This window comes from Dioscorea cayenensis, unplaced genomic scaffold (assembly GCF_009730915.1).
Source record: "Dioscorea cayenensis subsp. rotundata cultivar TDr96_F1 unplaced genomic scaffold, TDr96_F1_v2_PseudoChromosome.rev07_lg8_w22 25.fasta BLBR01000381.1, whole genome shotgun sequence".
NCBI lineage: Eukaryota > Viridiplantae > Streptophyta > Magnoliopsida > Dioscoreales > Dioscoreaceae > Dioscorea > Dioscorea cayenensis.
Window position 1 is genome coordinate 36,866 of NW_024086772.1, and position 25,290 is coordinate 62,155.

Sequence of the window (25,290 nt, forward strand, 5' to 3'; positions counted from 1 at the left end):
GACTGACTGAGCTTCAGTAGTGATCCAGAGAAAGAAAGAGAAGAGAAGAGGGATGGAGAATGCTGAGAGTTCATCGGAGGAGTTACATAATAGTAACAATGATACTGAAGGATAAAAAAGAAATCGACGACGGAGAAATTAAAGCTCCTCTAATATGTTTGCTTTGGCTCTTAAGTTTGGCGCTGCCGTGGCAGGAGGTGCTCTATTGGCTCTAGGTGCTCTGAGTTTAGGATCCCAATCTCAAGAACTTGAACCTCTTGGTATATATATATATATATATATAGATTGATAGATATTGATAGATATCTTATTATTGTGGTTCTTATTCAATTTGATTCTTCTTTAGTTTCAACAGGAGAAAGATATGAATCTAATTCTTCTCCGGTTACAACAAGAGAGAGAAATAACATATGTATTTCTCCAACCAAGATCAAGATCAAGATCATGAGCTATAACGTTTGGTCCCGTGAAGATGTTGAAGTGGAAGAGAGAATAAAAGCTCTCGGCAGATTGGTACAAGAGCACTCACCGGACGTCATTTTCTTTCAGGTTAAGTATTATTAGACTAACTAATAATAGTAATTTCAAAATTATATAGATTTGAATATATATCCTATCAGCTTAAGCTTTTTGGTTTAATTGGACTAACATGTTCTAACGAGGAGCTAGTGTTAAAAATTGTAGAAGGAGGATCTTCTTAATTTATTAATTTCAAAGCATATGATATGATTAATTTTATCTAGAAAATAATATTTTCTGATGCAGGAGGTAACTCCACGTATCTATAAACTATTTCTGAGTTCAAGCTGGTGGCATTTGTATAAGCACTCTTCAGTTTCACCAGAGGAGGCAGAAAAAGGAAAATATTTCTGTATGCTGGTAATATATTCATTAATCGATTTATCGATGTGATGTGAGACAATTAGATTTATTATATATTGTATTTCATCTTCTTGATCATCTGCAGTTGAGCAAAGTAAGAGTGAAAAATTTTATCTCGATTCCGTTCAAGAATTCATCTAATGAAAAAGGTCTACTTTTAGCTGCAATCGAGATCGGTTTGCAAAAGACACTCATTGTTGCAACAAGTCATCTCAAGAGTCCGAATCCTCCGGAGATGCATTCGAAAAAACGAGTATCTCAGGCAAAGGCAGCTCTCGGGTATCTTCAGCTTTTCCCGAATGTGGTATTTGGTGGTGACATGAATTGGGATGAGAACATAGACGGAACTTTTCCTCTACAAGGAGTGTGGAAAGATGCATGGACAGAATTGAGAGGAGGAGAAGATGGATGGACTTTTGATACAAAATCAAATCCAATGCTGCAATGTAGTTATCCTCTGCAGAAAAGATTAGACAGGTTTGTCTGCAAATTGGAAGATTGCAGTATGAAGAATGTAGAAATGATCGGAAAGAAGCCAATTCCGGGGATGTTCCATCACAACAAGGGGAAGGTACTCCCTGTTCTTCCTAGTGATCATTATGGCCTCATCTTGACCATCTCTGTTAATGTGTGAGGTGAAAAGTGTTTGTGATTATATATTGGGATGAATTAAATAAGCACACATCGAGTAATATCTTGTATTTATATGTAAAAATACTTGTATCTGAACGTCATGGTACGGTATATGGACTTATCTTGTATCTTTGTATTGAATGGAGTAACTTTATATAGTTTGTATATTCGACTCTGTAACAAACAATCGACAGTGTCATATATTGAAGTAAAATATTTCATAAAAATAAACCTTTTTTTGATTGTAGAAACTCTAAGCCACAAAATAGACAGAGATATAAATAACATGAGCTGTACTGTAATAAAAAGAAACGGTTGAGCTCTTTTAATGAAATTGAGATTTTCTTCATCTACTTCAAGTCATGGAATTAGTTAATGCTAACTTATTGCTCTGCAGGTATAGGAAAACTTTATCAGTATTTTAGCATCATTAAGAAATAGATAATTAAAAAAAAAATCAAATGATTATATGTGAATGTTATTAATTTTCCTACCAAACATGTACTGAATCCTTTACTCACCCAATTTGCTCTCATCTAACCACTCAACATGCTTGCAAAATATTTGGTTTGGCCAACAGCCACCAATATATATTCATTGTGGATCAAAAAGGGTGATATTTCAAATCAAATGATGCTGTTTGTAATAAATGACATTTGGTAGATGGCATTGCCATAAATCAAAAGGAAGAGCAGCTGAATTCATACAAGATCAATTGTGAGTGCAAAGGAGAAAAGAAGAAGAAGAAGAGATGGGGAATGCAGGGAGTGGCATGCAGCTACCATGGCTCCGAGGAGATCAAAAAGTACAAGAGAAGGAGGTTGTCACAGAAGGCTCACTTTTAGCTATGGGTGCATATAGTGTTGTGACTTCAGGCTTCGGTGATCTTGAAAAGGCTCCTCGTGGCGGTGCTGGCTATCAACGTCCACAAGGTTTTGTTCCAGGTATGTATATATATAGAGAGAAAGAGCATGGTTGTTTGTTTTTTCAATCTGAATTCTCATTAGAATTAAATTTCACAGGAGATGGAAAAACAACATTGAAGATCATGAGTTATAATGTGTGTTCTAATGAAGAAGTGCATGTAAATGAGAGGATGAAAGCAATTGGTGAACTTATAGAGCATCACTCTCCAGACATTGTCCTCTTGCAGGTGCTAATTTAGATTTTTTTTTTTTTCCTTTTAATCTTCATGATAAGTGCTGAGTTTTTGGTTATTTCTTCAGGATGTTACAAAGCATATATATGAAATTTTCATGAGTTTTAGTTGGTGGGATTTGTACAAATGTTCAGTTTCTCCAGAAAAGGCTTCTCGCAAAACTGAACAGTTCTGCATCATAGTAATGAACTTGAACTTCAAACATTAGATTAGTTTTTTTTTTTTAATTCTTGTTCTGATGTTTGGAAACTGAACTGTCGATGCAGTTGAGCAAATTCCCAGTAAGAGGATTCATTTCCAAACAATTCAGTGACACAGAAATGGGAAGAAGTTGGTGCTCGGCCGATATCGATACCGGTTTAGATAAGAAGCTCATTATTACAACATGCCAGCTTGAGAGCTGCACAGCTGAAAATAACAACTCTAGCAAACGTTTAGCTCAGGTTGAAGAACTTCAGGCTCTTTCCAAATATGCTCCAAATGTGATATGGGGTGGTGCTTTCAACTGGGATGAGGACAAAGACAAAGCTTTTCCTCTGAATGATGGTTTAATGGATGCATGGGAAACACTCAAACCTGCAGAAAATGGAGGGAATTATGATACTGAAACAAACTCAATGCGGAAAAATCAAAATCATCTGCAGAAAAGGTTTGACAGGTTTATCTACAGATTGGAGGATTTCTCTTGCAAAAGTGTGGAATTAATTGGAACAGAAGCCATTAATGGAGTTTTGCCAAGTGATCACTATGGTCTAATCTTAATCATCTCTTTTGAATAATTTCAGTTTTTAGACTTTTTATCAGCAATCTATTTTGATGATAAGGTGTCAGGACCACATATTAAATATCATTAATTATTGTGTATGGTTTCTTGTTGGAGTTGCAATTAAATATATATCTGCCAAGTACCAAGACTTGTATTTTCCACATCAATATATGACTATTTAATTAATAAATGATGCCGAAAAAAAACTTCGGATACGCTTTGGTGTATTTTTTTTTTTTTATATGAATGTTGATGTTATTTTTCTTGTTGAATTTTTGTACAAAGTCTTCATACTGTGATGGTATATTTGATTTTCATCAAAACAATAAGTGAGGAAACAATTGGTGATGTTAACAAGATATGTATGTTGATCTTTGTGCATAATTAAAATCCAAATTTTTTAGACTGTAAAGATGGTGCATGTTCTTCCTTCTGCCTCACTAATTCATAAATATATAATCTAATGCATCATTCAAAGACCACAATAACTTCATTTCTTGATGGCAAACAAGAGTGTAACTTTGGTTATTCAATCAACCTATGTAATTAACTAATCTTTTTCCATGCTTGTTTTGTTTTACTTTTTTTTTTTTTCTAATGTATTAAAGCTATGTGTTAATTTAATTCAATTATGGTTGCAGGTTGTCCTGGATAATGGAATTAAAGCTCACAATAACAAAACCAGGAGGAATATTAGCAGGAATTCAGTATGGAGGGATGAATAACATTCCGGAGAATCAAATTGGAGGGTAATTAGAATCAGATACTCTCTTTCTTTTTTTTTTCTGCAATTCTTGATTCATTTTGAACTTAATTTTTTTTTTTTATTTTGATAAAAATGGATAAACCATGTTTCATTAAAATAAGAGAGAGTATAAAAAAATGAACAGAGGAGATTAACAAAGAGGATAGAACAACAGGTCACCAGCAATCAACCAACTTATAAATCAAAAATTAAAAGAGTGGCGTAGAACGTGGGTAACACGGCCGGGTTCTAGATGAGAAGTCACATCCATTTTTTCCCCCTAGCAGATACTGGGACCATCTGGTAGTCAAATTAAATATCAAATATACAATTAATTACTGTTGTTCTACCTTTTTATACATGGTTTTGCACATATTGAGTGAATGAATTGCAGGATTTCAGGTACTGAATTCAGTATCATAAATTCAAGCAAGGACCATGTGACTGACAACACTGGAACAAGATTGGCTTTGTCTGTGGACATAAGGTTTCATGCATTTTTAATATATATATGTATATATAATTAAAAAAATTAAGAAAGAGGTGTTATGTTTAATTAATGATGATTGATTAACAGGTATATAGTGAGGAGTGGGATCTCAGGGTTCTATTCTTATGCAATATATGAGAGAACTGCTGGTTTGCCAGGCTTTGATCTAGTTCAACCTTGGATGGTCTTTAAACTAACTAACTAAGAATAGATCAGTAAGTTAATATTATCAATTATTGTTTAATTGAGCCATCTAACAAATATATGTATTTATATATATATATATATATATATATATATTTCTAAGTATTTTTTTTTTATTTGTGAAAAATGTAGATTTCAGTGTATGGCAAGATAAGATGAGAAGCAAAAGATAATGCTAATGTTAGAAGATCTGGGTCCACCAAGAGGCCAAGTTCTTGCCCTCCCTGTTTTGCTGATCAACTCAATTAATCCTTCTTTAAAAGGCCAGGTATACATATATATATATATATACATATATTCCCTTTTTGAAATTTCTGACCTGTACGTCCAGATTATATTTAGACCTCTAATACATATATTTGAGTGAGTATACATTTTAATATATTACCACATTATCTAAATAAAATTTTGAGATTTCATAGGGTACACTTTTTTTTTTAATTACTTTCTTCATTTAATTATAAGTGTTTATTTTTAGAAGTTTTCATTTTCCAATAATCTATCAGCATATCTAATTTAAATGTTAATTTTTAAATTTAATCTTATTAGTTTAAATTAAATTCATTGTTCTTTATCTTTTATCATCTTTTGCATAATATTTTTTTCACAATTCTAAACAATGAAAATAAATGAGCGAGGATGGGTGGAGACGTTCGTCTCACTTTCGACCCAGATGGCCGGCCGATCTTCGTGCCTTTGCATCTCCCCCCTCCTCACTTTGAGGATGATGGCGAGGAGGAACATGAGGATGAGTTCGCTTCATCCTTGGATTCGCTGTTTGGGGTGGAGCATGCGTCTTCAATGTCGGGTGTTGAAGCTTTTCAAAAGTTTGAAGTAGGCGGAGGGGAGGCCAACTTGGAGCTGACTGAGGCTGTAGATGAGTTGGTCTTCTTCCCTCGGAAGTGTGCGGCGGTGGAGCTTGGCTCCCGTGAGGTGGGGGTTGAGGATGGTCCAGTTGGGGCTGTGGTGGAGCGAGGCTCCCACGCAGGTTTGGAGTTGGGTTTCCGCGATGGCGGACTGGAGGACGGGCCACTTAGGCCGGTGGTGGAGCGGGGCTCCCATCCTTGTGGCTTAAGTGAACTTGGGGCGATGGAGCTTGGCTCCTGTCCTAGTGGTTTGCCGATGAATGGTCCAGAGGAGAGAGTGACTCGTGCGATGATGGTTGAGCTGAGCTCCCACGCCGGCGCGAAGATGGTGGGGGTGGATCTTAGTTCCCTTGCAGATGGGTTCAGGTTTGATAGACAGGTGACTGGTTGGAAGGATTTCGAGACTTGGGTGGTGATGGTAGAGATGCGCTCCCTCGCCGGCAAGAGGACGGCCAGGGTGGAGCTTGGCTTCCTCGCCAGAGCTTTTAGGTTTGGGCATCACGTGATTAACCCAACGGAGAGAGAAAGTCGTGCGAGGTCGGATGCGTTGTGCTCCCATGCGGGTGAGCGGACGGCAGGGGTGGAGCTTAGCTCCCTCACCGGTGTTCGCAGGGTTGGACGGCTTGAGATTGGTCGGACGAATAGAGTGACTCGTGTGGCGTCGATTGAGCTGTATTCCCACGCCGGTGAGAGGATGACGGGTGGAGCTTGGCTTCCCCATTGTTGGTAAAAGGGCTGAGGCTGAGCGTGGATCCACTGCCGCTGGTACGGAGACGATGTTGCAGCCACCGAAGTCTTCACATTTGACCGTTGGTCGGATGGATTCGTGGGGACGAACCATTGGTCGGGAGTCTTCTCGGACCGTTGAACATCAGTTGTTATGGGCGAGAGGCTCGAGAGGCCGGCATGTCGAGCATGGGATGAATCGTGCGTTGACCGAGGAATGTTGCAGGTCTGCTGGCGCGCTTGGAGAGGAGGTGCGGGATGTGATATCCGAGGTTTTGGGCAAGTCTTTATTTCCCTTGGGAGATGAGAGCAATCCCCCATTGGTGTCGCTCTTTCTTTGGTTTAATTACTGGGGTGTTGAGCTCTCATTGGTTGAGGATTCTTCCTTATTTTATCCACCTACTAATGTGCCGCCATGTGGGGTTTCTTTAATAATCTGGAATGTCGCGCCCGAAGTGAGCCTTGTGAAGAAGTCTTGGATGTTGGACTACCACATGAAAAGGGTTATGTGGACCTTGTTATTTTACTTATTTATGCTACGTGGGTGGGCTGCGATCCGATTAATTGGTTGAAGGGACTCCAAGTTGGAATTGGGTATGGTCTTTGCGTTGGTATTTGCACTGGTTGGGACCGTTTTAACATCCTCCGGCAGGCTTAGAAACAAGAATGTGTTTCTGGAAGTGTTCGTTGCACTCTAGAGCTGATAGAGCCTCATGTCGACATCCCCCGATGGTCGACAATTCAGTGAGAGAGATCCGGGGCATTTGGGGGATTAGGATTTAGCTCTTTCGCTGCAGTCGACGGGAGTGCTTTTTCGTCGTCGCCTTATCTTATCCTTATCTTTTCCTCTGTGTCTGTTTGTGTTTTTCACATTTGGTGAATTTTTTGTACCCTTTATATTTTCTAATATCAGTGGTTTATCCACCTTTTCATAAATAAAAAATAAATAAAAAAATAAATGAGTTTTTTTCCTTTCTCTTTTTAATAAATTTATGATTTATTCACTTTATTATAAAAAAATAAATCAACAAAACAAAAAAAACAACAAAGCTAAATATACATAAAATTCTAAATTTGTGCTTTTTTTATATATATAAATATTGCCTCTTAATCCTCGTGAAACCGTTAAAATAGATGTTTCAGAGGGAGTATATAATATTATTAAATGAATAAATAAATGGGTCCCACTCTCATGCCAGGTGGATAACAAATATCAATAAGCAGTTGACAACAGGGATGGTGGGGTCCATGGATGATGAGCTTAGCGGGACCCACTTCAGCACCTCTGGGTTCATAGCTCGTCTTCCCTTCCGACAAGTTCCGCAGCGGCGGTCCTACTAAGCAAAACCTCACCGCCCACACCGTCCCTTGCTGCCTTGCCGTGAGCATCGAACTCATTTTCTTTGGTTCTAAAATTAGAAAATACTCTGGTTCCAGCCTATTAAAAACTAACATGTGTTCCTATTCGTAATAGAAAATTATAATAATATCATATGAGACGCGTGTCAGAATATGATAGACTAAAACTAGTGTATTATTTTGTTCCAAAATCATGAGAGACGAACTCGTGAGCACCACCACCACCACCTCCTCCGCTATCACTGCCACTGAAAACTCTGACCTTTTTTTTTATTTGGAATGTTGTAGTTGCTTCTTTTAAGAAAACGGTGAGGCTTTAATTTGAGGAAGGTTTATGGCCCTGTTTTCATTTATCTCAATTCATCTCAAACTACTTCAAATGCATTTAGTTTGTGGATTGATGCTAAGAAACAGATAAAAATTGCATCTTTTTCTTTTGTTAATGGCTCCCTGATTCTGAGGAAATAATTAATATAAATTTATGCCAAAGGATTTATATTTGCATTAGTTTTTTGAGTTGTATAGTAGTTTGTTCTTCAATGCAAGTTTTGGGAAGATGGCAATGAGCAGCACTTCATCCTCATCTTTCCCTTTTTTTTTTTTTATTTATTACTGATAAAAGTTGTAGCTTTTGTTTATGAATGATCTTTTGGTTTTGTATTTTATGAACTTGAGGCTGCTTCATGAAGGAATGTCATGGCTATATAATTTTTTTTTAGGCACTCTATTTGTTCAGTAAATTAAGGTAATTTGATGCAAATTTACTCAGTTTGTAACTATATCACTTATAATTGTTTTTCATATTACAACAATCTGTTAGCAAAGAATATGTTGATGGAATGACAACTTTTCCAATTAACTTTCTTTTAGTATCATGTGAATGTTGATCATCAGGTTTGTCTTTGAAGCTCCTCTTCCTGCAAAATTTTCATATGTTCATGTCTTCTAAAACTTGGTGTGATTTTTGTTTAACATGTGTAAAAGGGATATCAATTTTGGGTTGTTACTAATTCAAATTTTCACATCTTCTAAAACTTGGTCTGATCTTTGGTTTCTTTGTCCCTAATGCCAATCTTATGTGCATTAACAATTGTTCATCAATGGTCCTGAAAATTAAGTGCTTGTTAGAATGTACCAATTCTATTTCTGAAAGTCTCATTTTTGGTCATTATGAGATTCAGACAATACTGTTTATGGGATAGATACACAAATTAATATAGACCCTTCATCTGATCAAATTTTCATGGTAGGAGTTAATGATCCAAAAAGTGATTGGTTTTTTGCTTATGTAAACAGGTATGATCAAATTAATTGATGTTAATTTAATTTAAGCACACTCACAATTTGTTTCATGTTCAATCAATCAGCAGGAAAATTGCAGATAAGAGTTACTCTCCCACTACTTGGCAGATTAAATTCAATCTCAAGATTCTCAACACAGTAACTAGTAAAAAATACAAATTGTGACTATCAATTGCTGCTTCAAACCATTCTGATCTTCAGGCAATTAAACTGTGCAAATTTCTGTTCATAACCTCTCTTTGACAATTTGAGCTAATCACAATGTTTGTATCCACAGATACAAATTAATGATCCGAATGCCGTTAAGCCAGTGTTTGAAGTGTATAATTTAGGCGATGATAGTACGATTGCTCGGCATGGTATACATAGTTTGCACCAATTATTCAGCATTGATGTAAACTCATATATACATATATATATATATATATATACTTATTAGTTCAAGGAGAAAACAGAGTGTATCTCGAACAAGCCATGTTTGGAAATGAATTCTGTTTATAGTTTTATAATTTTACTGTTACATTGAGATTAATTTAAAAGTGTTTCACTGTTGATTTGAATTATAGCACTAAAGATAAGAACAACATCTCCAACAAATCTCTCCATCACACCAACTTTTGTTTGAATAATAAAGCTTAATTTTTATTTTATATTCCCTCACTCAAAATGGGAAGGCAAAAAGACACCTAGTTCAACTTATTATTATTATTATTATTATTGTTATTGTTAATTAATATTACAAAATCAAACAAGCACACATATGATAGACATAATTAATTGGGTTGCTTTTCTTTGGTTTCTTTTTAAGTTATTGTTTGGTTGTGTTGAGGGTGAATAGAGCACCGGCCAATGGTAGGAAGACACGTGGCTAACATGGTCGAAAAAGCATGATTTAGTCCAGGTTCAATGAACCTTAAGGATCTGAGCTCCTTCTTCAATGGCCATCGTACATGAGAAGCGCAAGAGAGAGCTTCGTCTCGGTCCTCCGACGGCCTCACCGTGCGCTGCCACTGGCGAGCTTTCTCTGCCTCCTTGAGGACGCTGGAATGCTCTACGCTGGTCCCTTCGATTGGTGTTTGTCTGATTGACGAGGCAATGGGAGGCGAACGCTGTGGAGATGGTCAGAGGAGCTGATTTGGCTGTACTCGCGGCTTCGGTGAGTTGCGGTGTGGTGGTGAATGAGGAAAGGGAGGTGGAGGTGGAGTTGTATGAGAAGCTTGCAGTGGAGTTGGATGGTCTTCGCTGTTGATGATCGTGAATGAGGCTCTGGAGTTGTTCGGGAACGAGATCGCCATGCTTTCAGTATGGTATTTGCTTTTTGTTGTGATCCTATGTTTTGTCGTAAAAATGGAATTTTTATGTGTTCTCGTCTGTTATCTTTTGTGATTTTTTTTTTTAAAAATTAAATCTGAGTAGTTTTTGCAATGCTGATTTTAATCCAGAATTTTAGGGCTAAATTCACTATTATTGTTGGTAGTTTTGACGCTGATCATGCATTTTAGGGCTAAATTCATTGAGGTTGTATTTGGATTGATGGAAAATGGAGGAAAGTCAGAGAATGAAAGAAACTTTCTTATTGTGACTTGTATGTAGTTGTTCACATAACTGTACTAAAATTAGGATTTTTTTTTAGTGATATTGTACAAGAGAAAAGAATTTTAAGAACAGGTCTCCAGCACATTCTATGAAGCCATGATGGTATGTTTCTGAGGTATTTACAAATCATAAATGTGACAATACAAGTCTAATTTGGTTCACTAATTAACTGTTCAGCATAAAAAACGTAGGCAACTATATGAACAAGAAAATCTGAAATCATTTTCCACTGAAATTTGTAGATATTCATGTCATATCTTTGCCAACTATGGTCTGTGTTTCATTGTGTGATGTTTTTTATTTCTATATTTTGTTTATTTCCCTTGTGTTACAACTTCCATAAACTTGACAAAGATTAACAAGGGTTGTAGTTTGATTGATTACATCTTCATTGTTTGCTAATGGAGATTTTCATCACTTACTGTTCTAATTCAAGGTTTTCGATGTGTAGTGGAGCAGAGGATATTGCTGTGATAGATTATGCTCGGTTAACTGGTTGGCCTTTCAGGGTGTTCAGCCTTGATACAGGAAGGTTGAATCCAGAAACATACAGATTCTTTGACAGAGTTGATAAGCATTATGATATGCACATTGAATACATGGTCCCGGATGCACTTGAAGTGCAGAAGCTTGTGAGGAGCAAAGGTTTGCTCTCATTCTATGGAGATGAACACCAGAAATACTGTAGGGTGAGGGAAGTAAGACCCTTTAGAAGAGCACATAAAGGCCTCAATGCTTGGATCACTTGACCGAGAAAGGATCAATTCGTTGGGACAAGATCACATATCCCTGTTGTACAGGTAAAAATTGTTGCTGTGAGCATTAGAATTAATCAAGAATCAAGATCTTGATAGCATGATAAAACATGCTTTTATCTATGTGCAGATAGATAGATCCTGCTTTTAAAGGGATTGATATATAGCTTGATAAAATGGAATCCATTGGCAAACATACAAGGCAAGGACATGTGGAATTTTCTCAGGACCATGAATGTTCCCTGTAAAATCTCTCTACATTCACAGGTATCTATGTGTGATCCACTGTTTGAGGAATCTCTGCTGCATTTCAGTATGACATTCTTGTCTTCCACCATTTGATTGTTTTACAGGGCTATGTATGTATTGGTTGTGAACCATACTCACTGCCTGTCTTGCCTGGGCAACACAAAAAAGAAGAATGATGGTGGTGGGGGGATGGCAAAGTCAAAGGTATGCAGACTCCACAACGGTAATACCAAGCAAGAAGACACTAAGAAAAATTGGTATCAATGTGAATGGAATTGCCAAAGCAGGCGTCTTTCAGAATCAACATATAATCAATCTCGGCAGACCTGGAATTGAGAACTTGCTCAATCTGCATAACAGAATTGAGCTTTGGTTGGTGGTTCTTTATTCTCCATGGTGTTAGTTTTGTTAGGTAAAAAACATTGCGATTTCTTCTTATAATGGTTTCTTTGAGAAATACATGAATCTTTTTGATGACTTGTTATCAGGAAATGGATTCCATTCCACCTACTTGGAAAATTGGCCAAGAAACAAAATCATTCTGGCCATCAAAGTTGCAAAATTTCAAGCTGATGGAGAGCAAAGAAAAGTTAAGAGATTGAAAGTCACCGGACAATCAAACCAATCAAGTATTTATCTGAAAACAGGGATGTGTATTCTTCCTTACAACAGGTGCATATTCTTCTTCTTGAGGAATTGATGGAATGTTATGTACCTGGTTTAACGAAGACTTTTCCCACTCTGAACTGAGAGTTCCCCTAATTACTTCACTGCTCCTTTCAAGGAGAGAAATCTTTATAATATCTTCTATAAGATATTTCCGCATATGTACATAATTACATATAATTTTGTGAGATTTATTAATTTTTCATGCAAGCCTTTTACTCACATATATTTTTGTGTGTCTATTATGTTTAGTGGTTAATTCATTATTAATGTATGTTGGTGGGTCATGTAATTGTTCCGTATGTTTTATCCAAAAGATAGTATTATTATTACTACAGTGTTGTTTGTTTAATAATAAATAACATCTATTAAGAAAAAAGTTCAAGTTTTCCATGAGTGTGGAGGAGCATGACATTGTTTAGTTGTCTTCTTTATGATCTTTTATTTTCGGTTCAATTTAAATAATAAAAAATAATAAATTAACACTCAATCTGATCATATATAAATATACATTTCTTATTTTTATTATGTTATATATATTTGAAGAAACTTGGAGTGTTTTTGGTATGCCGTATGCCTCAACAAAATTTATTTAACTTTTAGGTTTAACTCTTGATGCAAGGTTTTTTGCACATGGTTAAAAAATTATTGGTTATTATTGAAATGAACCAAAATAAGAAAATCACATGACAGCCTTAAATTCAAGTTAATTATCAAGTTACATGGAGAACCAACGAAATTAAAATTTGATGTTAATTGGGAAAATTAATATATAATTACTTATTTCACTTGTGTATATATATGAAGATAAATGTTGAGTGTTTTCTGCATATGTCTCAATAGAATTTAGATAATTGCATATATTATTAATGAAATGAACCAAAATAAGAAAAGCAGTTAGTGTGTAACATCAATTTTAAATTTAATTAATAAAGTATAATTAACCAAAATAAGCCAATTTTGCCCCTTATTCTTTCACCTCAATCTCTTCATTGTTCATTTACTCACGTACCCTTGCATGGCTTTCCATCATACTAAACTCTCTCTCTCTCTCTCTCTCTCTCTCTTTCTCGCTATATATATATATATATATATAAAGAGTTCAAAGTTTCCCTCTTTCTCAGCATACCTATCTCTCTTTCTCTCTTAATTTCTCTCTTTCTCTTCTTCTTGATCAATTAGCAATCTCTCTTGCTCTCTCTTCAATAAATGGGTTCATCACTCCATTGGGATGCTGAAAAGATGTGAGTGAGCTTGAAGATGATGAACTCTTCATCACCTTCTTCTTCTTTGTTTATCATATATATATATATATAAATATAGATGATCGATATCATCATGTTCTTGGTTTTTATTTTCAGGCTGAAACGTTACATCTATAATTATCTAGTCAAAAGGAATCTTCACACCACTGCTCTTGCTTTTAAGAATGAAGCTGATGTTCTTGCTCCTGATGTTCCTGTTGGTACTGTTCTAAATCTTCATTAGATTTGTGAACTTAAATCAGCAATTGGAATGCATGATAATTGTGATTTTCTTTATTTAACTTTCTTTTTTTTCACTGTTGGGGTTTTGTTTGTCTTTCCGATCTTGTTGCTTCAAAGAAATGTTTATTGATATTTATATATATATATATAGGATCATGGAAGGTTTCTTGAGGATTTTTTTTAAAAGATAAAGAAAAAATGTAAGTTGATTTTTCTTTGATGGAGATCTAAAATATTACATTACTATTTTTTTAGATTTGTTTGAAAGTTTTGATTTCAGAATAAAAAGATTTTTTTTAAAGTAATTTTCTTTTTTATTTGCTCTGCATTTGGATTGAAGGTAGATTTATTTGAGATCAAATTACTCTTTTATATAGATTCATTTGAGACTTTTCATTTTAGGATTAAAAGATTTTTTTTTCTTCTATTTTCTATTTTAATTTTTCATGTTTCCGGTGAAAATTGATCTATTTGTGATCACCCTTGTGAGAGTTTTTTTTTCTTCTATTATTTATTAATTTTTTATTTGGGGTAAATAGAATTTTTCTGATAATTTTTCTTGATATGGTTTGTGTTTGAAGTGAAAATGGATTTATTTGTCTTTAGAATATTGTTTTGTAGACTTTTTATTTTAAGGCAAAGAAGATTTTTTTTAATTAATTATAATTTTGCTTGAAATTTTTTATGCATAAAGTGAAAGTTGATTATATTTGTGACTAGAGTACTGATTTATTCATTCTTTGGATGTATAAAAGAAAGCATCTAGATTTGAGCTAAAATGATTTTCGTTTTAATATTTTTCATGACACATTTTTGTAGATGTAAAAAACCCAAATTATTTGTGATTATTTTGTAGATCTCGTGGAGATTAAAAAAAAGTAGATTTTGAGGAAAAATTTTAGTATTTTTTTTTATATGTTTTGTGTTTGGTGTAAAAGTAGATTTCTGATTTTATAAAAAAAAAAAAAAGATATCTGATGATCAGATTAATGTTTGTGGATATGTTGGATATACAAAAGAGTGTTTAGATTTGAGTGTTAAAAGAAATTTTTATTTTTTTGATAAAATTGGTCTCACTTGTGAAAATTGATTTACATGTGATCATGATATTGTCAACCATTCATATTTAAGGGTGAAGAAGATTATTTTTTTACGTATTTTTTTAAATGTGATCCATGTTTCTTATTGAAAGTGCCACTCAATTTCTTTTGGTATGAAATTTAAGTCTTTAATGATTGGTTTTCTTTTGTTATTTCAAAAGATTATATTGAATAAATAGTAGCAAAAATACATCTGGTTATTTTACCTAGAGTTTTGATGTTCTAGACTTCTAATAATTGTTTGGTTTTGTTTCTTTTAGAAATGAATTTAAAATTATCTTATTTTATATTGATGAATATTGAAACTAGTATGGATGACATAAATTTTAAATAACCAATTTTATATCTTTGTTATATATAGTGTTTGATGATTCCGTAGAAGGATTCTTATTAGAATGGTGGCGGATATTTTGTGGAAACTACTTTAAGGTGCTAGCTAAACAAGATCCGAATGTTACCTTTTGAGGTATTTTATGTCAAAATTCAAGAGCAAAAATTTATATGTTTTCTACCACATATATTCTAGTACAATTTGGATAAAGAATAGTAACAATAGTTCATCTAAATTTATTTTTTAATGAAAAAAATACAAACTCCATTGACATACTTGCAAAAATAATCACTTAAAACAGAAATGATTAAAGATGCCTTTATTTTCATTTTAATTAAGCTGATTATTTTGACGTTGCTGTTTTTATCACATTGAATTTACAGTCAGTGATACAAAGTTTGAATGAAAGAAATGAAAGCAAAATGGAACAAGGTCCATCAAGCAGCACAAGGCCTGCAATTCCAACCCTACAAAGTGCACCACCATTGCAACCACCTGATCATTGTCTTAGAAGCATTAATCCAAATTCAGTTGCTAATAATAATAATAATAATAATATTAATACTGTGAGGGGATCATCTCAGACTGATTCAACAATGGAGGTAATTAATAATTAACTAGTTAATTAGTGCTTAATCAGGCTTAAATTTATATGCTTATTCTTTAATTACCAGCATGCTATAATTATTTTGTAGATGAAGCTGGCACAATCAAACAAAGGGAAACAAGTTGAGGAGGCAAGAACAAGTTCATAAGTTCTTAATCTAATTATGTTTATGTATTAATTTGGAAAGATTAATAATTTGATGTTTATTTGACTGATTAAAATGGTATATGCATGTGTTGAAATGCAGAATGAAGGAGATCAAAGAAAGGATAAAAAATCAAAATGCATTGCAAATGAAAACAATAATATTGGTGCAATGAATGAAACTGGATCAGGAGGAGGGCCTTCTTCATTCATTTGTACTAGTAGTACTCCTGATCATGATTCTTTAGACTTTTCATCACTACCACCTTTCAGTCTAGATGAGTGTCTTGAAATGATTGATGTTAACTTCACAGAGGAGGTCATGAAGTTCTTGTTTTCGGAAGAGAATGGTGAGAAAGCAGGGCCATCTTCCACTCATGATCAATCAAAGCAAGGTTCTAATGAACAAAAGGATCATGCTGCTCCAAAAGATTGATCATTTTATTCAAAAAAAAAAAAAAAGATTGATCATATAAATAAGTTCCTTGATTTTTCTTTTCTTTTCTCAATAAATTTGATTTTTTTTTACTCTCTTTTTCTGAATGAGTAGGGGTTTGTTAATATATGTTGAGTCATATTACTTTTGTGATATAATTGCATATAATTTTTTGATATTTAATTGCCAAGTCAAATCTTCTAGTCATGAATAATTCCACTTGCATTAAATTTATTGATTATTAATGAAATGAACTAAAATAAGAAAATCACAGGATAGCAGCAAATTTAAATTAATTATCAAAGTACAATGAACCAAAGAAATTAAAACTTAACATAAAAAGAAAAATAAGTAATAATTTTCTCTCATTTATTTGTATGTATCTGGGCAATTTTTTTTGGTGTTTTCCATATATACATTAGTAAAATTTTATATAATTAATTATAATTATGCAACACTTATTATTATTTTTTTTAAAAAAATTGGGATAAATCACAAATTCATTACGAAAAAAATGAGAGACAAAATTAAAAATAAAACACAACAACAACAAAACCTGGATCACCTAAGTGAAAAACGAGCAAAATGCAAAAAACAACAAAGAGAACATAGAAAAAAAAAGGTGGAAGTATAGGATTATCCAAGAGATGGATGAAGCGAGTCATCACAATCTAAGGAGATGCCAGTGGGGAGAAAACAACTGGCTCGCTAGCCAGTGATGGCTGCTCAGAGGGTCTGGGCACCTGCAACACTAAATTTTTCATAAAAGTCCTCTAGATATGAGCCAAAATAAACAAAAAATTACAACAAATTCAAACTAATTATCAACCAATCAAAAACCAGAAAGATTAAAGCTTAAGGTAAAACACTTAAACCAGTAACAAATATATATATTGGAAAATAATATACCTCATAAAAGTAAAAACATAATAAAATAATATTAAATAAGAAACCGACACGAATTAAAAGCAAAGAAAAAGACAAAATAGTCCACGAGGATTACAACGGTGTTGTGTTTCCCAATAAGAGGTTTCCATTTCTGCCCCTTATTCTTACACCTCAATCTCTCCCTCCATTCAGTCAGACACTGCCACCTCATACACACCACTATGCATGCCTTTACAACTCTCTCTCTTTTTCTCTCTGTTTCAGTGTTTCTCTTTGAAAGTTTGAAACTAGATATATATATATACAGGAATCTTTGAGATTGCTTATCAACTCTCTCTCTCTCTCTCTCTCTCTTTATATATATATATATATATATATATATCTGTCTTTCTCAACATACCTATATATCTCTTCTCTCTTCTTCTTCTTCTTCTTCTTCTTCTTCTTCTTCTCTTTGCACTCTCTTGTTTTCTCTTCAATGGATTCTTCACTAAATTGGGACGCTGAAAAGATGTGAGTAGAGATTGAAGATGATGAACTCTCCATCATCTTCTTGGTTGTTTATCATATATGTATATATATGTATATGTATATATGATCATCATGTTCTTGGTTTTGTTTTTCAGGCTGAAACGTTACATCTATGATTATCTGGTCAGAAGGAACCTTCACACCACTGCTCTTATTTTTAGGAATGAAGTTGATGTCCCTCTTGGACCTGTTGGTAATGTTCTTGATCTTCATTAGATCTGTGAACTTAATTGGATTCTTTGGGGGTTTCCGTTTCACAGATCAGCACTTGGAGATGATAAAAGTGTTTTTTTTTATATATGAAATAAAATTCTTTCGTTTCTCAATGGTTTGGGTTTTTGTTTTTCAGATCGATCTTGTTGTTTTAAAAGAAATGATTTTTTTAGGACTTTTTAATATAAAAAGAAAAAGAAGTTGTTTATCTTTGATCGGTGTCAAAGAAGTTACATTACCATTTTTGTAGATATGTTGGTAATTCTTTTTTTGAGTAAAAAGAAGTTCTTTTTTAGCAATTTTCTTCATCTATTTCGTGTTTAGAGTGAAAATTGATTAATTTGAAATCAGATCACTGTTTTGAGGATTTTAATTTTAGGATAAAAGATCGAAGATTTTTATTTTTAATTAATTAATTTATTTATTTCATGTGTTGGGTGAAAGTTGATTTATTTGAGATCGGATTATTGTTTTCTATAAATCCGTTTGAGAGTTTTGATTGATATATATGGTAAAAAATAATGGTAATTTTACTTGAAATGTTGTTTAAAGTTGAAGTTAATTTATTTATAGTACCTTTTTGTGTATAGATCAATGTCGTGGGGTTAAAAAGAAAATTTTTCAAATCTTTTCTTGATACATTTTATGTTTGAAGTGAAAATTTGTTATCGGAGTAATGGTTTTAATTTTACATATCTATTGGAGAGTTTTCATTTTAGGCTAAAAAGGAGTTTCAGTAATTTTGCTCAAATTTTTTTCTTTTTGAAGTGAAAGTTGATTTATGTGCTACTAGATCATTAATTTATATGTAGGCTTATTAGAGATACAAAAGAAAGTGAGTAGATTCACGCTAAAATGTTTTTTTTTTTTAGTATTTTTTCTTGGCATGTTTTATTTATGCAACAAAAATTGATTTATTTGCGATTGTTTTATAGATATTGCGGACATTTAAAAGCGTTTGGGTTTAAAAGAAGAAAAATTTAAGCAATTTTTTTTATATGTTTTGTGCTTGTAGTGACAGTAGATTTCTTGTGATCAGAGTAATATTTGTAGATATGCTAGAGATACAAAGAGAGTGTTTAGATTTGAGTGTCACAAGATTTCTTTTTTATTATTTTCTTGATATAATTTGTGTCCCTAGTGAAAATTGATTTGTGATTAATTGCAATTGTCATACATGTTAATTAGATTTGAGGATAAAGAAGATTTTTTATAGTATTTTTTTTTATTTGATTGGTGTTTCTTATTAAAATTGCCGTTCAACTTCTTTGAGCACGGAATATTGAGTAAAATAGCAAGGAGAAATATAGGCATCTTGTTATTACAGATAGAGTTTTAATCTTACAATAATGTTTTAAGTTTTGTTTCTCTTAAAAAGAATTTAAAATTATGTTATTTTTATTGATGATCCAAATTAGTACGGATCTTTTAATTTTTGAAAATACTAATTTTGTATCTCTTTTTAAGCTATTAATGATTCGGTGGAAGGATTCCTATCAGAATGGTGGCAGATATTTTGTGCGATCTATTTTGGCATGCCAACTAGCCAAGATCCGAGAATTACTTGTGAGGTATTTAACTTCAAAAAAATCCAAGAGAATGAATTGTGCAAATTTTTTTAATGCGTGTGTTCTTGTCAAATATTCTTCTAGCAAAATTTGGATATCAAATAGTTAAAAGTTAGTTCATGTAATTAAAATTTTTTTTAATAAAAAAACCACTAATTTTATAGGTTTACTTGCAGAAGAATCACTTAGACTAGAAACAAGATGCATTTATTTTCAAATAAAGAAGTGAATTTACAAACCAATTAGTTTCACTCTTTTTATTTGTTGTCAAAAACTCTTGGTTATTATATACAACTTATGTATATCTCCAACATCTCATCTTCTATTCAGTATTATTTGATGTGAGTTTTTTTTTTGGATACTTTCAACATAAGTATTTTTATTGCATTATAATTTATAGGCAGTGGTACAAAGGCTAAATGAAAGAAATGCAAGAAAAATGGAACAAGGTTCATCAAGCAGCACAAGAGCTGCAATTCCAATCCTTCAAAGGCCACCATCATTAATGTTTGCTCCTGGAGTACCCTCAGGCCTTACTAATTACTCATCCTTAAATGCCATGAAGGATTTCAGATCATTTGCAACCCAACCAGTTGATCAATATTGTCTTAGAAACATTAATCCAAATTTACAAGCCTCGAATAATATTCGACCACCCGGATTAGCAACTTCATCGACTAATTTAATCCGGTAACATACATTTTGCATTCTATAAAAATTCAACAAGTTCTTGTTTACTAATTTCCTTTTTTTCTTGTGTGTGATTTAAGGAATTTCTCTAACGTTGGATCAAAAAGGAATGCACAACCTGCTAATTTGGTTAGTGATATGTGTTTTAGTAATTTAAATATATTTGGCAGTTTGTTTTCTGATATATCTGTGTTTATTTTTAAATTTATTAATTATTTGCTAAATTAATTATGAGAAAATCGTTTTGTAGGATTCTAAGCGTCCAAAAGTTAATGTTACCCCTATTGCTTCTCAAGTTCCTGATCAGTTTTACAGACCTCCTAAGATTAATGTGCCTGTTATTGGATTGCCTCATACAGGTGTTCTTTTTACCTAATTTTCAGAAAGAAAACTTCAAAATTAAATTTTAATTATAACAATTTAAAGTATCACATGTATTTTTCTAATTAAGTTATATATATATATTATTGTCTTGCAGCACCAACCAGATTTGCAAGTCCAGTTGCACTGCAAAATGAAGAAATTGCACTTCCAAATGTAAGTAAATATATATCTGAAACACAAATTACTGTTTCCATCTTTGAAATATGAACAAAGATAACAATTTCTTTGAAACAAAAAATAAAAACAGTTTGGATTGAACCAATTCTTAATGCCAACACTCCAAGCATACATACAAGAACAGGCCCTCCTCCAAAGAAATTCAGTTGCTGATAATCTTGTGAGGGGACCTCAGACTGATTCATCAATGGAGGTAAGTACTTAGTTAATTAGTTAATCAAGTTTAAAGTTATATGTTTGTTCTTTAATTACCAACATGTTATTTTGTAGATGCTGGCACAATCAAACAAAGGGAAACAAGTTGATCATGAGGCAAGAACCTTTTGAATAAAGTGGATGAACCAGTATGCAAGAACAAATTCATAATCTTATGTTTGTTTATTAGTTTCAAAAGTTTTGAAATTAATTTGAACTGATTAAAATGGTGAACAGCAGAATGAAGGGAAAACAAAGGATAAATCAGTATGCATTGCAAATGAAAACATTGGTGCAATGAATGAAACTGGAGGAGGGCTTTCTTCATTCAATTGTACAAGTCCTGAAAATTCTTTAGACTTTGAATCAAGCCCTTTCAGTTTATCAGCAGCATATGAGTTTTTTAAGAGAACAGACTTCCATAGTAAAGAGAATAAAGGAATGGTAAAATCATCGAAATCATCGGTATTATTGTATATATATATGTGTGTGTGTGTGTGTGTGTGTGTGTGTGTCATGTATGTATATATTTCTGTAAAACTGAAAGAACTTATAATTAACTGGCTTTAATTTGTTGACAGGAAGATCTCATTAATGAGAATTATATTAGCTTTGAAGAGGAGGTGAAGAGGTTCTTGTTTCCTGAGGAGAAAGATGAGAATTCGAAAGCAAGGCCATCTTCCACTCATGAATCAAGGCAAGGTTCTAATGAAGAAAAGGATGCTGCTGAGAAAGGTTCTAATGAAGAGGAGGAGGTGGAGAAGTTCTTCTTGTCTGATGAGAAAGATGAGAAAGCAGGAACATCATCCACTAGTGATGAATCAAAACAAGGTTCTAATGAAGAAAAGGATGCTGCTCCAATAGGTTATGATAGAAACCAGTTCCTTCAATTTGTTTCAATAAATTTGATTTGAATTTGATTTGTTTTTCTCTTTGACTGAATGCTTATTTTTTCTGAATTTTGTTGCAGGTCATGAAGATGATGTGGTTTGAGCTTATATATATAATATATAGCAGAAGAAGAGCTTATGTTAATTTCATATTCTCTAAATTGCATGTTTTTCAAAGACCTTTCTCTTTTCTGTTAATTATGTTGTGTTAGACTCAGCCAGATGTTGTTTTCTGTTACATTTTCATGTAAATAGCGCTTAAAGTATTAGCATAAAAAGTATGAATTCCAAATTCAAGTCGTGCTTTAAATGAGAGTCAAATCTTTAATTTTCTGCATGCGAATCAAATAATTAATTGGTCAAAGAAAAATTGGAGCTTGAAAGTTATCAAACCAATTAAGTATATCCAATGGATTTATTAATATGTGTTGAGTCATATAATTATTTGTTTGGTATATTTTATATATAAGGTAGTATTATTATTAAAATAGTATTGTATGTTTAATGATAACTATGTCTATTTAAATAAGAGTTATAGTGGCATTTCTTGTGATTTATTCTCTAACATATCATCATTGTCTTTTATTTTAGGTTCTACGCGTGAAATAACCAAAGAAATAATTTAATTATATATAAATATTTATATTTCTTATTTTTATGATATATATAAATTTGAACAAATTTGAGCCTTATATATATACATATATATCCCAATACAATTTTATTTAATTATGCTGTTTATTTTTTTAAAACAAGTTTTTTACACATGGTTAATTGTAACTTGGAGTGAAGTTATCACTAAATATTGAAATAAACCAAAATAAGAAATTCATAAGAAATTAAAATTTGATATAACTGAAAAATTCCTTATTTCACATGTATATGTATCTCTAGATAAATTGTGAGTGTATATGTCTCAATAAAATTCTAAGATATAATTGCATATAATTTTGTGAGATTTAATGTTTGATGCAAGTTCTCTACTCATGAATAATTTAGCTTGAATTAAATTTATTAAAATTATTGAAATGAATAAAAGTAAGAAAATAACATAATGCCATCAAATTTAAATTAATTATCTATCAAAATACAATGAACCAAATAAATTAAAACTTAACGTAACGTTAATAATGAATAATAAATTTTTTTTCATTGTATTTATACATATCCAGGCAATTTTTGAGTGCTTTCCATATATATATATTAGTAATTTTATATAATATTTTAATTATATGTAATTATGTGACATTCAATTTTTTTTATTAAAACAAATTTTTTAGACATGACTAAAAATAAGAAAAATTACATAACAACCGCAAATTCAAATCAATTATCAATATCTAAAGAATAAAAAAAAATATTAAAACTTGATTTAAACCACAAAAACTAATAGCATTTATATATATATATATATATATATATGAGCAAACGTGCAAAATAATATTAAACTATATATATCATTTGTAAAATAATATATCAAACTATATCTATTTCTTTTTGAAAAATACCCATTTATTATTTAACAAAAAGAAAATAATAAAATAATAAAAGTAATAGATAATATTTAAATAAGAAAAGACAAAATAGTCCACAGGGGATTACAACGGTGCCGGTGTGTCCTAATAAGAGGTTTCCATTTTTGCCCCTTGTTCTTCACCTCAGTCTCCTCATCCATTCACTCAGACGCTGCCACCGCACACACACCACCACCATGCCCTTGCATGGCTTTCCATTCTTCAACTCTCTCTCTCTCTCTCTCTCTATCTATCTCTTTCTTTCTCTCTCTCTGACTCTCTCCCTTTGAAACTAAATATATATATATATATACATGAATCTTAGAGATTCCTTATAGGCTTATCCTCTCAGTCTATATATATAAACAAGTCAAGTTACTCTCTTTCTCAACATCTTTCTCTTTAATTTTCTCTTTTTCTTCTTCTCTTTGCACTCTCTCCTTGTCTTTGTCTTCAATATATGGATTCATCACTATATTGGGATGCTGAAAAGATGTGAGTGAGCTTGAAGATGATGAACTCTCCATCATCTTCTTCTTCTTTGTTTATCATATATATATATGTGATCATGTTGTTCTTGGTTTTGTTTTTCAGGCTGAAACGTTATATCTATGATTATCTGATCAGAAGGAACCTGCTCACCACTGCTCGTGCTTTTAGGAATGAAGTTGATGTCCCTCTTGGTCCTGTTGGTACTGTTCAATTGATCTTCATTAGATCTGTGAACTTGGACTCTTTGGAGTTTCCATTTCATAATTCCGCAATTGGAGATGATAAAAGTGATTTCTTTTTTATGTTTTTCTTTCTTTTTCCACTGTTTTGTGTTTTTAGATCTTCTTTTGAAAGAAATGAAATGGGTTTTATGAGAATTTTTTTAAATAAGATCAAGGAATTGAAGGTTTTTTGAGGATTTTGAAATAGATGAAAAAAAAAAGTTTATTTATCTTTAAATCGTGGTCTAAGATGTTACATTACTATTTTTGTAGATCTATTGGAAAGTTTTGATTTCAGAATAGAAAAAAATTGTGATTTTTTTTATATGTTTTGTGTTTTCAAGCGTAGACTGATTTATTTGAAATTAGACTCCTCTCGCATTTGAGGTTTAGGGTGGAAATTGAGAGATTTTTTAATTTTATTTCTCTCGTTTTCAATGAAAATCAATTTATTTAGGGTTTTGATATTAGGGCATTTAGTAATTTTGCTTGAAGGGTTGGGTTTAAAGTGTAAATTGATTTATATTTTGTGTATAGATCAATGTGAGTTTAGTTTTTAGGTATAGAATTTTTTAGTAATTTTGCTTGGTATACTTCATGATTGAAGTGAAAGTTGATTTATTTACTATCAGAATATTGTTTTTGTATAGATCTATCAAAGAGTTTTGATTTTAGAGTAAAGCTTATTTTTTTAGTAAATTTTGTTTGAAGATTTTCATGTTTGAAGTGAAATTTAATTTTTTTTCTATTAGAATACCGATTTATAGATCTGTTGGCGATATAACAAAAAAGGTATTTAGAGACTAAAATGTTTTTTTTAAGAATTTTTTCTCTTGACATGTTTTGCATGTTCAACAAAGTAAAGTTGATTTATTATTTATTATTTTGTATTCAAAAGATTTTAGATTTTAAAGAAAAACTTGGAGTAATATATATTTTCGTGTTCGAGTGAAAACGTGATTTCTGTGATTATAATAACGCGTCTATAGTTAGGCGTTGAGATTGAAAAGTGAACCATTGACAT

At 32.4% G+C, this 25,290-nt stretch overlaps 2 protein-coding genes across 5 annotated transcripts; both read left to right on the forward strand.

Annotated features, from left to right (window-relative positions):
* Positions 1 to 12: 12 nt before the first annotated feature.
* On the forward strand, positions 13 to 1,699 carry LOC120254215 (5'-tyrosyl-DNA phosphodiesterase-like). The gene is made up of 4 exons (XM_039262358.1): positions 13 to 260; positions 347 to 549; positions 766 to 879; positions 968 to 1,699. Exons 1-4 carry the CDS (start codon positions 155 to 157, stop codon positions 1,514 to 1,516), a joined length of 972 nt encoding a protein of 323 aa, XP_039118292.1. The 5' UTR covers positions 13 to 154; the 3' UTR covers positions 1,517 to 1,699.
* A 475-nt stretch (positions 1,700 to 2,174) lies between these two features.
* On the forward strand, positions 2,175 to 21,540 carry LOC120254216 (5'-tyrosyl-DNA phosphodiesterase-like). 4 transcript variants are annotated; one of them, XM_039262361.1, is made up of 6 exons: positions 2,175 to 2,459; positions 2,538 to 2,668; positions 2,742 to 2,855; positions 2,941 to 3,473; positions 7,353 to 7,358; positions 21,530 to 21,540. In XM_039262361.1, exons 1-4 carry the CDS (start codon positions 2,267 to 2,269, stop codon positions 3,451 to 3,453), a joined length of 951 nt encoding a protein of 316 aa, XP_039118295.1. In that variant the 5' UTR covers positions 2,175 to 2,266; the 3' UTR covers positions 3,454 to 3,473; positions 7,353 to 7,358; positions 21,530 to 21,540. The 4 variants fall into 4 exon arrangements, with proteins under 4 accessions (XP_039118295.1, XP_039118296.1, XP_039118297.1 ...); XM_039262362.1 differs by lacking the exon at positions 7,353 to 7,358 and adding an exon at positions 9,748 to 9,751; XM_039262363.1 differs by lacking the exon at positions 7,353 to 7,358 and adding an exon at positions 14,696 to 14,700.
* The last annotated feature ends 3,750 nt before the right edge of the window (positions 21,541 to 25,290 follow it).